At 37.1% G+C, this 15,020-nt stretch overlaps 2 protein-coding genes across 3 annotated transcripts in view; one reads left to right on the top strand and one right to left on the bottom strand.

Annotated features, from left to right (window-relative positions):
* The window catches only part of LOC108684887, a 23,294-nt gene extending 20,174 nt beyond the window's left edge, over positions 1-3,120 (top strand). For both annotated transcript variants that reach the window (XM_018189419.1, XM_018189418.1), the window contains exons 3-5: positions 86-2,044; positions 2,255-2,453; positions 2,781-3,120. In XM_018189419.1, coding sequence (XP_018044908.1) covers positions 86-2,044; positions 2,255-2,453; positions 2,781-2,829 — 2,207 coding nt within the window. In that variant the 3' untranslated portion in view covers positions 2,830-3,120. The remainder of the gene's footprint in view (positions 1-85; positions 2,045-2,254; positions 2,454-2,780) is intronic.
* Positions 3,121-3,205: 85 nt separating this feature from the next.
* LOC108684899 overlaps positions 3,206-15,020 on the bottom strand; it is a 30,906-nt gene continuing 19,091 nt past the window's right edge. Inside the window, exons 2-6 of the mRNA XM_018189437.1 lie at positions 10,245-10,567; positions 6,024-7,917; positions 4,787-5,367; positions 3,501-3,621; positions 3,206-3,405 (exon numbers count right to left, since the gene is read on the bottom strand). Coding sequence (XP_018044926.1) covers positions 3,363-3,405; positions 3,501-3,621; positions 4,787-5,367; positions 6,024-7,917; positions 10,245-10,560 — 2,955 coding nt within the window. The 5' untranslated portion in view covers positions 10,561-10,567 and the 3' untranslated portion in view covers positions 3,206-3,362. The remainder of the gene's footprint in view (positions 3,406-3,500; positions 3,622-4,786; positions 5,368-6,023; positions 7,918-10,244; positions 10,568-15,020) is intronic.

Below are 15,020 nucleotides of genomic sequence, written 5' to 3'. Positions count from 1 at the left end.
ATATATATATATATATTTTATATATCTATTCCGTCTGCTGTGCACATTTAGCACATTTATTAATACTTTCATTCTTATATCTCAGACATATCGCCAGTGCGATGGGCCCGGAGAAAATCATCGAGTTCCGAATCCGAGAGAAACTGCTACAACGTGCAAACCTCCCAAGTAACGACCGAGCGAACTACTAGCAAGAAGGACAAGAAGAGGATTCAAGAAGAACGACGGAGAGTATGCGAGAAGCGAAATCCTCTACTGGACCGCGTGAAGAGCACCAGACTGAGCTTCTTCAAGGATCGCGATTCCGATGAAGGTGAGAACGATGGCGACGACGAGGAAATGGGACGAGTCCAGTTCCGTTCGATGTGCGAGCTGAGGCATCGCGGTCTGACCAGGAACGAGTTCCGACGCTCGGTCTGCGAGTCTGACCTGAAGGACATAACGGAGGAGGGGAATAACCACGCGAAGAGGAAGAGACGCGCCAAGTCGCAGAGCAGGTTGTCGTACAAAAAGCAGCAGGAAGAGCGGTTCTCCTTCTTGGGCTTTCGCACCTCGACGCCTCGGAAGCAACCCGAGTGGCAGCCGCAAGAGGGAAATTCAGTCCAGGAAGACGCGATGTCTCACGATTACCGATGGGAGAGGACTGATCGGGGCTTCCTCGAGGCGAACCGTGACGCTGGTCAATCCATTGGTCAGGTGACAATGGTCGATACAGGAATATCTAGGCTAGGTGAGAATATTTTCAAAAAGGATGCAATGACATTCGACAGCATTACGCCATCCAGCTGTTTGGCGGCGAAATTTCGCGCGATGCAGGACAGGTATCTCAAAAGCTCGACGAACAAGCTGATCGCGAAAATCTACAGAAAGGACTGCAAGGATCGCGAGAAGCGAAGACTACGTAGTTTTTCTTATGGCACGTTGCCGGGTCTAGAAGAGCTCCGGACGAATCCTCTGTACGAGGAACAGGATCAGGACGATAATGATTCCGGGATTCTGGACAACGATTCCGCCACCAGCTCTCTCCTGGACGACAGATGTAGCAGCGGCGCTTCCGGGCCGCTAAACAATAGTAGCCACAACGACTCTTGCTTAGGATCGCCGCCTCAGCTTCCGCCCAGAAGACCCTTCTCGACTGCCACAGACGTCGACGGAACCGCGCGACTCTTCGCGAGTTTGGATATGTACTACGACAAGACCAAGGACAAAGACTCCGGAATGAGTTTTCTTACCGAGGAGTATTCGAGTGTTTGTCAAGCCGCGAACAACACGTTAATAGATCGTCAAATGAGTCGAGCCACAGTGGAAAACAATACAGATCGAGAGAGAGAGAGAGGAATCGTGGACGAGGATTCTAGACAGAAACAACGCAGTTCCGGTTTGCAAGTGGTGAGGAGTAGAGCCTACACGACAGAGACGATGGTTGTCAAGCTTCTCAAGGAGACATCCGACCAATGTCTTGGTATCTTCATCGCAAAAACTGCAGAGTCCAGTCCAGGTTATTTAGTGGCTCACGTAGTGCCGAACGGATTGGCCGATAAAGAGGGCACACTGAGGATCGGTGACGAGATCCTGATTGTTAATGGGAAGAGATTACGTGGTCTGAGTATGGCGGAGGCTAAGAAGATTCTAGGTAATGATAGCGACCCCGGTGATATTGACATCGTAGTCTCACGATTTTCGAGCGTCGATCAACAAGCGAAGAAATTGAAAGAGAGCAGCGTGGATTACGAGAATGTTAGCATGGAAGATGGCCACGGAGTGATCGTCGAAAGTTCACCCGGATCGCATCACTTTAGGAAGCATCAGACCAGATGTCACCGAGACAGGAAGGATGAATCGAATAGATCGATTTCGTCCGAAAAATTCGCGACAAACATGGATAACGGATTCACGCAGAGCGTTTCGAAGTTCTGTACTCTTCCTCGAAGACCGAGGAACACGGTATCTACATTCCTTACGGTGCTTTTCGAAAAAGGCGCCGGGAAGAAGTCTCTAGGATTTACCATAGTTGGCGGAAGAGACAGCCCGAAAGGAAGCATTGGTATACACGAATATATAATTTTCGCTGTATACTTTTTTTAATTATCAGTTAAATATAGATTATCTCTTATTATGCATGTAATTAGAATATTTTATCTTGTTGTTCTGATATGGATCATTTAAAAGTTCTAAAAAAACATTTTCTGATCAGTTTTGGATTATAATAAATTCTAAATTATTTTTATATTCTATATTCTTTAATTTGTCACAGGTATCTTCATAAAATCGGTTTTGCCTAGTGGACAGGCCGCCGAAGATGGCCGTTTGCGTGCAGGAGATGAGATTTTGGCTGTGAATGGCCAAGTTTGTCACGACTTGACGCATCGTGAAGCCGTACAATTATTTCGTAATATTAAAAGTGGGCCGGTTGCTTTACACCTGTGTAGACGCGTGAAAAATCGTGACTCACAGTAAGTGATTCTTAAATATTATATATATATAATATTTCATATTTCATATAATATTTCATATTTCATATAAATATTTCATATTTAATCAAATTAATGAATTAATATCGTCGCACTTTTAGCGTATTAATTTAAATAAAATATTAATTAATATATGTGACATATCAAAAATTGGAAATAATATTCATAATTATTGTAATCAATATTTGATTAAAACTAAAATGGTTATTAGAAACTTTTATAGAAAAAAGCAAAAATTATTTATTTATACATCACTTATTTGGATTTATACAAATTCCTTTTATTTCATTTTTTGCTTTTTTGTTTCAGAATATCGAAAGCCAAGTCGTGCGCAGATCTTTTACTGATAGATACGTGAAAGCAATGACCGCTGAAAAAGAGGCAGAGAGCAAATTATGTAAAATACGAATCATGTATATACTGTACATTTTCTCAGAATTCATTAGAAATAAAACAGTTATTTAATAATAGTTATTTAATAACAGTTACTTAATTAATAATAATCTGGATACGGTACTCCATTCAGTACCTGTGAAAAACATTCTCTTTATTGTCCTTTATAATTTAAAAAAAATGCACAGTAATCGATTCTACGTTGTCGTAACGTTATTTGTATAAAATCTTAATATTAAGGACGTAATACTCAATAATAGTCATAATATTATAATACGCGAATAGTTCATTAATAATAAAAACTATTAATCTATCAGGCAATTACGAGATATGTCGCGCGAAATAAATTATCTAAGAGAAAAACGTCAGAGAAAAGTCATAGATTTTTTTTGATAGACTAGAATTCTAAAACGCCGTTTTCTCCATGTGAACGATAATAGGTTAGACCTAAATCTAAAGAGCACTTCCGGTGGGCAGTTTCTTCTTCGTCCATATTGTCTAGTACGGCGCAGTGATAGTTTTTACAGTACTTTTGGGATATCTGCAACAATTGTCATTAATTTTATTAACCACGTCATGTTTTCAATACTTCCTTAATGCTTGCACTTCTTTAATAGATACTTATAAATATTTTACCTATGTCTTCTTGTAACTTCTAATTCGACTATACCCTCTCTCACCGTCTTAAATAATTCAATGACTTCCTGATGTGTGCGGCCCTTCAAAATTTGTCTGTTTAGACTCAAGATTTCATCACCTAAAAATCAAGAAAATATACTTCTTCAAATCTTCAATTTTTTTGAAAACCATTGCTAATTTAATAATTAAAGAGGAAAAATGCTCTCGCAGTCTTCTATTCAAGTTATCGGAATCGCCCTCTCCAAAAACATTCTGATAATCTCAATAAAGTTTAACGACCAAAAAGTAACCCTCGAAGTTGCTAATGACCATCCTCGTGACGAGAATGTTCTTGTGGGATGCTATCTCCTGCGCTTATGCAAGCTGATCAGCTACCAGCCCGTTACTCTAAGTATGCAGGTAAGGGACAATGAACAACGAGGAAACCGCGATACAGGTGTAAAAAGCGATGATCTCGGTTGAAATTCGAGACATGAGAACGCGAAACGCGTCTAACGACCTCCCTGATTATCGACATATCAACTTCACACAAATATCTTACCAGCATCGAATGATCCTTCTTAATATTCGTTAGGACGATAACTTGTGATAGATGTGACTAAATATTAAACCTACCGAATATTAAAAAAAAAGAATAACTGTTTGCATATATGTAATTATTTCGTACATGAAATAATAACGCGATAAAGATATCGCGTACCGCAGGAAGCGGTACATTAATATCGGTGCTGTCAATGACATGAAGTATCGGGCCGTCTTCTGATGAAAGAAAGCGAGGACGGCAAAAGGGGGAAAAGAAAAAGAGAAGAAAAGAAAAGGAGCAGAAGAAAAACGGTAGAACATGCCGCGACTGTTTAGATATGCATGTGACGTTAGCTGTCGGATTAAAGATTCGACAGCTGTCTGGCGGGATCCTCGCATCGTCATGAATACACGAAGCCGTCCGCTGAACGTGCGTTCGACGCGGCGTCATGTCTCTTCCCTTATCCCCGCAATTGATAACTCTCGAGCGAAAAGTATTTGCGGCACGTCGATGTGTGAAACGATGCATATTACGCATTATCAGAAGTGACAGACTTGACTATCCCGCTAATTATAAATATAAAGTAAGTAGTCCTGTATGTATTGAATATTACAATCATTTAATTGCTTACTTTGATATTTTTAAATCAAAATTATAACATACAATAAATGTGTATCTGGCATATTAATTAAAAACTACTACAATTTAGCGTACGGAAAATGATTATTATGCGTGGAAAATGGTTTTTTTAAAATGTTACCTTGAAACAGTGATTTGGAAATGTCAGCCTGCCCACCGGGAAAAACCCTTCTTACGAAGATTCCCATATCACCCCGGGGACTATCTCTGCCACCTACAACGCTGAAGCCCAAACTAGGTTTGCCATAACCCTTCTCGAATTTGGCCACGTGTCTTGTTAAATAGTGTTGCGATTCCATAGCGGATTCCACACTGCTACGGATGTTCTTTTGATTTTCAGATAAGCATAAAAGCGGCAGGAAGTCGGGCCTCTTTCTCGACTGAAGTAGCTCGGCGTCGCCATCAGTTATCTTCTTCTTCTTCTTCTTCTCGATCGATGAAGAAACGTGATTCGCTTCGGTGTCGATCAACGACATGCTGGACAGATTCTTCGCGTTTTCCAGGTACTCGTACTCGCCAGGCACGGTTGGCGGTGGATTCTCGTATACTTGCGGCACTGTCTCCTCGTACGCCGTCGTTAATCGTACTGTGTTACCGGTAAAGGATTTTAGAAATTCTTGAACTTCTTCAAGAGTTTCCAGCGTTTTTAGCTCTTTACCTTCGACTTCAACAATCTCATCACCCAATCTCAGTCTACCGTCTCTGCAATCGAAATAATAATATTATTTTAGACTTAGACAAAGCTTTAAAATAAAATCTGCTGAAAATCTGCTAGGCTTAATCCTTCGATGGTTTTTTTCTGACTTAAAGAGATTTAAAAATGATCTTATTTTCTAAGGGTTTTTTAAAGTAGTGTTACTGAATTCTGATTTTAGAAATTCAAATCTCGAAAAATAATCTGATTATCATGAAACTCGATTTTAGGAGATTCTTGATATAACTAAGTTTAAATAGCCTGAAAATGTTGAACTTTAAACGAATAACTTTAAATGAACGAGCTCTTACAGAGCTCATAAGTAATTTGAAAATCAGTTTGCAATTAAAAATTTCTTAAAACTGAGAATTTTACGATAATCAGATTATTTTCTTGAAATTCTGTCCTTATTGAATTTATTATTTTTAATTAACTTTTTTACCTCAAAGATTCAAATAAAACAATATGAAATTAGTTATAAGTTAAGTTTTATAAAAATCGAGCGACAGTTTACAAAATATAATAAAGAGTAACTCCAAATGAAATCGCTTTTACAAAATCGTTTAAAATTAAATAATTCAAAGTTAGAAAAATTAGAAGCTGTGTTTTTATTGCAATATGCATTCGTAATAAGTTGGAAATATTTGCAATAAGTTTCTCTCACCTATGAGCAATGCCATCACTTTCGAGTTGTACGACAATGTATCGCAAATCTCCTAGTCTCTGCTGCGCCAATCGAATGCCCAAACTGTCTTTAGGATCTCTCTTGTGCAATTGTATCAAGCAACATCGTCGTACCCTCGTTAACGGCTGAATAATGTCACTCAAAAATCTCGTTTTATCCTGCTGCAACCTCGCGCGATGAGACGAGACGTCCAATGTCTTCACCATATCCGACGGAAGATTCAATCTGTCCTCGCAGCTTGGAAGAGGAGTGTCTTCCAGCCGTGACACAGCTTCTTCCTCGAAAGACGTTCCGTGAATACTTGGCAGCATTCGTCCGGATCCGCTCTGGTGCCACCTGAGACCATCTATCCCTTCAAAATTCATCCGGGAAATCGTATCCGGCCTGTTTTCGTCAATGTCAGAATTTTGTCTGATTCTACCCGCAATCTGGACATTTTCCTGATCTTGGCTCTCACTCGGCGTCGAACTCCTTATGGGTTTATCCGCCTCTGAATCCACAACGCTGCTAGTGTCTGAACTACATTTCAGTCCCTCATTCTCCAAGGCTGCTACGGATTCACCTCGTGGTCCATCGCTGTCATAGCCGGATTCGTTTGAACTCACATAGTGAGACGACAATCTCTGCTCACAGCTCGATACCGAGTTCCGTCGATTACTTCTAATAGCGGTCATCATATCGAGATCAACATTGCAATTCTCCATTATGCCAGTCTCGATTCTGCCAACAGCAAAATCTGTTTTATCGCGCGTAGTATCCTCACTATATCGAAATTCGTTATTTTCCCGAAGAGACAGTAGACTTCCGTCAAACAGGCTGTAACAATCAACATTGTTTCCCTCTCGTTGAAGTCCGGCTTCGATTCGTTCGAGGCGACTGGCATTCAGGCTGTATCTGTCTGCTTCGTATCTGGAATTTCTTTGAAATTCAGTATAGGAAATCCGACCCAGTCGCGAAATATTCTCTTGATTCCTTACAGCATCGAGACCACAGTTATTAATATTTCCAATCCTCGATTTTTTCCGTCCGAGGGTCGTGGTATTAATGTAAGAATCCTCGATCTGCAAGGTCGGAAAGTGCTCCTCCGACACAGTCTTGAAAAGCCTTTCATCCTTGGAGATTAATGATCCATGACGTTCCTCTGGTAACACGGACAGTTTCGATCGCAAGAAGGCATACGGGAAGTTGGACTTTTTCGCTTCCTTCAGGTCGCAACTACTGCTCTTCCTCATAAACGACTCATTCTTCGTTTTCTCGAGATCGCAGGTGCTGAAACTTACCGAAGGACTACCCAATGAATACGTGGAGGCGCAAGGATCACCTAGTGCGCGAGCTTCGAAAATCTCATGATCATTGCCTTGATGTCCTGCTAGGTTATCGCAGGATACCGTCTTGTCTTTTCGCGCGGCTATTTGTAGATCTATACCTTCCGAAGGATCGTCTCCTTTCACGTAAGTTGGACTATTGTTCAATTGACTGGTACTACAGCTTCTGAACAGGCTCTCTTTATCTGGTATGGTTCTTTCCTCGATATTTTGAGATCTTCTATTACTTTTGGTCGAATTGAGCATGCCAGTAGAACCCATCCGAATGAAGAATGATTTGAAGGGAGATGGGGATCGTTGACAAACTGTCGGTAACTTCCTGTTCGTTCTCTCATCCAAGTGTATCTTGCTTAATTGATGAACGTCAATATTATTGTTGCTAGTACTAGTATCGTTATTGTTGATATTGTTATTATTATTGTTATTGATGTTGTGTTGGACACTATCGGGCCTTTCTGTAATGGAGCAGATAGTCTCGCGAGATCTAGTCCGTCGAAACGAATCGATCTTCTTGCCCATCCTGCGACCCCAAATTCCTAGACCCAACACTACAGAAGAAAATAATATTAATATAAAATAATATTATTGACAATTATTTAGTTATAATGGTAAATATATTATTCTAAAAGCTAAATCTGTAAATAATTTATAAGTAGATAGAGTGGCCTGTAACTTTATATCTTTTAATCTTATCTTTGTGCTTTCAAATCAACAAAAATATTTCAAGTCCCATAGATAGTTATACATTATATGTATATAATAATAATAACAAGGAGAAAAAAATATTTATCACTGATATTATTCAATAATATCTACTAATGATTAACAATGCTATCATAAATTATATAGCAAAAATAAATTCATTATTTCATAACTACCCGATAACGAGCTAAACGGAATTTTTTACGTTTCGATCTTCAATGGGAATGGACGGAAGGTAGAAGGGAGTAAGACATTGAAATGGCAGCGTGCCATCTCGCAGAACGTAGAACGAAAAACTGCCCGATGCCCACACCCGCGTGCGACATATGGTGGTTCTCGAGAGCTGCGGCTATCCGCTGCCGCCATATACGAGAAACTCGCAACAGCGGTTCCGCGTAGTTTGGGACTACTTTTTCGAGGTGTCACCCCGACTAACGGGCCTGCGACACATCGGTTCTACATAACGAGAAACGATTAAAAGGCTGCTCGTGTATCGGGCACATATGTTTTGCGATACGGTACGATGCGCGTGCAAAAGGCGGTTTATATCGCATCGTGTCGTAACAGCCTTATTTATCACCGATCACGATGTCCCCGTAATCAAAAATATATTTAGAATATCTCAACTGGCATGTTTTATTCGTTATCGCGGAAATTGCAGGTGTCTGTAAGAAAAGAAATGTCATGAGAAGAAGAGTATCATTAAGTAGACATCCTATGAAGAATTTTTTCTATCATTTTTTTTCTGTTATCAACTCTGTAAAAATAATTAAAAAAATAAAAACTATATATTTTATTTTGTATAACAGCATATTTTTAGAATATTTTCTAAGTAATTTAAACGACGAATTTAACAATATTCCTAGGTAAAGATTAGAAAATTTATTACATAATTAATTATATATTAAGATTCATTCAATGTAATTATAAATTATGTTAAGTAAAAATATACTACATAAAATTACAATATAAATTGAAAAACAAAAAAACGATATATTGTTAACATAAATGAAAAAATCAAAATCATATTGTCTATTGCTAATTGGCTTCGTATTCCATAAACATAAGAAAAAAAGGAGTGAATATTCTTCAACGTTTCTCTTTTTCCTAAATTATATATACATGTAGTAGAGAATAAATATCTAATGCCCAATTTCTACACTTCCTCGAAAAAAATTGCGGATAATCTTATCCAGAAGATATCTCTATTGTACTCTAGGAGATATCTCTTGGATAAAGTTATCTAGAGATGAAGAAATTAGGCATAAATCCATTTATGCTCCAATGTAAAAAAACATTGAAAATTAACTTTTTAAAAATGAAATAATTTATAAAAACAACTTAATAGCTAATGAATTAAATTACAAACAAACTTTCTATTAAAATATAACAGGAAAGAGCAAAATTACTAATTTCACTGTGATATTATCGTAACAAGTAGCGAACGCAAGCTGGTGTTGGCAAGTATGTCGGACGATGGGACTCTAACGAGGCGAGCGCGCCAAGCGAGCGATTAGTGAAAGGATGTGATGTTTTCCTGGATTAGCAGTAATTCGCGGCCATTCAGAACAGGAGCAAGATCAGTGATGTCGACAGTCAAGGCGGTACTTTTTTGTGCATAGTCACTGACGATTAGGAGACATGAAAGTCACCAGAGCATAGAGCCCAGTTTGTTGAAAGTATTGTATTGTATTTAAACCTGTGTGCAATGTGCATTATTCGAATGTAGCAGTTTATACTGCAAGCTTTTTATGATCGCGTACTCTCGTGCTCGCAATACACAAAATTATTCGACGAAATCAGGATTTCATCACTCACAACATTAATTATTTTGTATTATTTTTGCTATATATTATATATTATATTATATATTATAATATATGTAAAAATATTTGTTATATATTTTTCTCAAATAAGAATATAAATAAGAATAAAAATTAAAATATTAATAAATAATATCATATACATCTCCGAAAAAATCCTATTAAAAATCTTATTCATCAAGTATAACGTATCTTAAATTAAATATCTTTGCGTTTGATTCTGATGAGAAAAATAATTATTTAGAAAGCAATCATTGCTGATCAATCAAGAGCAATGAGACCGTTTAATATCTGGTGATCGAATTGATAACACATTTCATTGTCAAGATCCGAGATTATCGACAACTCACCTCGTTGCTTGCTCGGATCGTGCTCGACAATGAAGGCTGGCACGGCCGTAACCGTTTGATAGTCAGCCTCGATGACATCCTGCTCGTTGTCCTGCTTCGTTTCGAGCAGCGTTTGCATCGCACCCGCATCGCCGCAGCTTCTCCGGATATATTTCGTCCGGGAGATTTTCAGCAGGGTGGCAGATTCCAGATCCTGACTCTTTGTCCGTGGCATTGAAGTCGCTGATAGCTCGTCCAGTGGAACCACCGAGCTCGACAAAGAAAGGGCAACATCGTCAGCGCTGTGGCGCCGCGACTTCGACAAACGTTTAAACATCGTCTAGCTGTGAAAATACGAAAAATATGCCGATAAAATATACTACAATACTAATGATGCGCCTATACAATGCAATGATTGATATTAACCCTCCGTCTACAATTTATTTTTTCCTTTATCTATAATCGGAATCCTTTTTTCTCCAGTTTAAACTTTTTTTACTGTTTAAAATTTAAAAAAAAAATGTGGAAAAATTTAGAGTTATGTTGTCAATCTTGTTTTATTTTAGCATAAAAAAATTCTGTCTAATATAAAACTCTTCAAAGTGTCATTGGCTAAAAGAAAATTTGTAAAATTTGAAAGTGAAAGTTCATTTGTGCTAAATAGACTCAGATGGCAGATGAAGGATTAATTACTAAATAATCTGTTTGAAGAGGATTTTTTTAATACTCTTTTTATCTTTTATTACTTGTTCAAGTATCTTGGAATATTTTTTTTACATTACGATAGTACAGTCATAATAGTATTATGGCTAACTAAAGTAGATCATGAATCTCATAAATTTCTAGAGAGAGAATGTGTATATATGCTTTGAAATATTTTACAACGAGGACAAGACGTAATAAAAATGTTGCGTGATCCTTCTCCGATGGAGGATGATTGGATGTAAGATAGGAATTACTTACGTCATCCTTTATCCGAGTGTTGAAAAGAAATGTGAGGGATTCGTTATAAAGTGTACAACTGATCCGACGCGACGTACCGCGCTCGGCAAGTTTCCAAGTACGATTTACCGTTCAATGTCTGGCGATCGGCGTACTTGGCGGACGTTTTTGCAGCCGCGAAAAGATACCGGTGGATCCGCGATCTTTTATTTATCACTCGAATAATGATATCGAGATTCTCTCGCGAGAGAAAATCGACGTACTGCCAATCAACATGTTAATATCAAAAAAATATACTAACACTGTAATATTGTATCCACTGATACAGTAGTCATTTATTGTGACTTCATAATATCTATTAAACGTGCATTAATGATCGTTATCACTTTTAATCATCTTAAAAAGAAGTATTGGATAGAAAATACACTCGAAAGAAAAGAGCGAGAGAAAGAGAGAATTAACTTCTCTTACGCAGATCGGCCCCATGAAGGCCGTTTGTTATTATTTATTTTTTTCCTTGTCAAGGTTCCCGGATTTCAGTCTCATACTATCATGGTGATGTGTACGTGATTTACACACGCGGATAGCAAGAAGTAGGCAGGCGAAAACAACTTTCTTGGAATGGACGTTGTTGCATTTCAACGCTTCTATCCTCTATCCTTATTTTGCGTCTCTCTTCCTTCAAATTTTTTGCAAGCTTGTTTTTTCCTTTTTGCGTTATTCGTTGTATTCAGGTAGTTATTACCGTCGCAACTTGATACGAATTAAATTTGTTGTTTTAATTTCATATAATGGCGCACAAAAAAAATAGATTGGGTAATTCAGTAAAACTAAAATTTGCTGAGCGAGTTCAATATCTATAACTAAGAAGATTTGATGATTCAACAAAGAAATTATGTCTGTAAGCAGTTATTAGTTAATTCAGCTAATTCTTTGCTATAATGAAAATTGTTAATATAACCAGTGTTTTTCATTACAACAGCAAAGTACATGACATTTTAACTAGCATGTTTTGTTAACAATTTTGATATATATTGGATTGATTTTCATAGAAAGTTATTTTTGATATATTAACTTTGATGTATTAACAAATTTGTAATATTACAACAAATATAATTACTTATAATCACTAATTTTCACTCAACTGTATAACTTTGCTACTTTAACATAAAAATCCCGCTATCTGTATATTACGGCTATAGAATTGTTGAATCAATGAATTTTAATTTTAATTATTTTAACAAATATTTTCCCATGCAGTATTAAATATCTTAAACATACACCACATATATTCGATATCCAATAATTTATTCCGCGCGCGTTTTGCGTCTCTCGGGCATTCCGTTATTTTCCACCACACCAAACGTCCACGGTGTGTAGAATCGAAGAAAAAACGTGGATTACGTCGTAACGTCAAAGATTCCAGACATGGATAGATAAAAAAATGCTCACCCCGCATGGGCAAATAAGCAAAACTTACGATACACACGTGTACGCGATGCATATATGCCACAAATACGCGATATCTGAGGCTGGAGAAAGTCTCACGGCGCGTGCAGGAACTGTACGCTCGCGTATGCATTTTTGTAGTCGTCGAATATTGCACGATTTCACGTAATGCATATGCCACAGCCGATATACTCGGTAATGCTCGCGCTGCATCAGCACACCGTAGAGGTGTCCGATGAGGATTATTGCCGCGCGGAAGAGAAAAGATCGACCGACAATCCTGATTTCACCGTTGACAACTAAGTGCTTTCTAGGACGTCCTTGCGATACATCATGTCTATGTGATAGATTAAGCTGAGCATGGCTACAATTAAGAAATAGAAAGTATATTATATATGTTGTGAACGTGATTAAAAAGACCTTAAAATTATAGTCTTTTTAGTCACATTCGCAACATATGATATAATTTCTATTTCTTAGTTATATAAGGTAATAGAAATAGTTCTCCTTGTTTCCATCTCATCAACGTTGACATTTTAGGAATCTTAGTCGATTTGCATTCTATGAGCTGCACTTCCGCAATGAGTCTCGTGTCTCACGCAACATATTCGAGAAACCCAGAGGTATTTCCGGCGTACGCACGTGCGATTAAGTTCTCAATGAGGTTCAGCGAAATGGAAATTAACATATATGTATAGTAAACGACATCGCAAAGTAGGATGATGCATGTCGTCTACTCTATACGGAGAATTTTTTCTTAGAATTTACCCTGAAAATATGACAATACGGGATACTGCATTTCAAAGAATTTTAGTATAAATCTTTCTCATTCATTAATAAAACTACAAAAAAATATAAAAAGTTGATCAATTTTATTGAAGTGCAAGTGGTAAAAATCTTTAAAAATATTGTATCGTACCACAACTACCATATTTTTCAGAGTAAATTTTAAAAGAAAATTCTCTCCATGTATATAGCATTCGCACGCACATTTTGTTCGCATTTGTTAGAATTTAAAATCTAGAACTCTTAAATACGGGACGTGACACTTTCTGAGAAATTTTTTTGTAAGTAACATATATAAAAAAATTTAAAAATGTGTATAAATATGCATGTAATACAATATAACATGCCATGCTACTGTTAACAAGCTAATAATAATATTAATTGCAAAGAGTGCAACTTAATGGTTGGATATTAAGGTTTATTATCGCGGATATCTGCTACGTTAAACGTACAACTAATTGGTAATAGAATATCACTAACTTTAGCCCTTATTTCCTCCATCCGGCATAATAATCCTTCCGTTTCTAATAAACAGCCGTGAAAAGGTGTTACAGTACATTATTCATACGACTCCTCTTTCTCTTTCTCTCTGTTTCTAGAGAGTTATATTTTTGTAATTGTGCATGAAGTTTATGTCCTATTGCTAACTTATGCATGCCCGTTATGTATAACTACGTCATGTCTGTATTTCATGCTCCGTTATGACTTCTGCTTCCGCGACTTTTTATTCGCGAGTCAGCATCAAGTCGGAAGCTATATAATCGCGAGAATGCCGAGCGAAATGACGATGCATTCTCTTATACTTTAAAAGAATGTTCCTTTCTATTTTCGATTTCTATTTTCAATGGAGATCGGTTGTCTCAAGATTTTACATTCGACATTTAGCGATTGATTATCCGTGGATTGTATACACGCGCTGATCGTCAAGACGATCAACGGATCGCTTCATTTAAGCACTCCTGCTGTATCGAAGGTGTTGTATTACATTGTCCACATATAAGCGAGTAACGAGAGGCTGACGGAAGGGTATCGGATGTTGCAGCATAAGGACGACGTTCGAGGACTTTATATTCGTTTTTCAAAGAGGTTCTCATACTTCGATAATAAGTATCGGCTGTCTCGAACACTTTGCTGTTCTTTTTTTCAGCGTGATAAAATTTTTAATAGTTTGGATAAATATACACGTAAATAGAATATTTCTTTTTGTTATTATTATACTTATTATTCTTTTGATCATGTTCTTTTGACTCATGTTCTTGATGTAAAGTAGGTCTTCAGAGTATAAAAAGTAACATAATCTCATTTCTCAATTATTTCTAATAGAACTTAATAACAATGGAAATCTTACTTTTTAATGTAATTTTATCTCTGTCAATGGGATGTACGGATACTAAAGAAAAAAAAAAGAATAATGAGAGATACTAATCCTATGTGTCACTTATTTGCTGCAACGACTCTGAAAAACAAAGATTTCCAAAAAAATATGAGTAATGAGTTGAATGTTTTGAATCATTAAAATATTAATCTTAAAATGTAATTTTGATGTAATAACTTAAATTACTAATTAATTGTAAAGGAATAAAAGGATGTTTTATTAAAGGATGTTATTCTTTATACTTC

The sequence above is a fragment of the Atta colombica genome, unplaced genomic scaffold (genome assembly GCF_001594045.1).
Source record: "Atta colombica isolate Treedump-2 unplaced genomic scaffold, Acol1.0 scaffold141, whole genome shotgun sequence".
NCBI lineage: Eukaryota > Metazoa > Arthropoda > Insecta > Hymenoptera > Formicidae > Atta > Atta colombica.
Note: the sequence above shows the minus strand (reverse complement) of the source record. Positions and strands in the feature narration are given on the sequence as shown.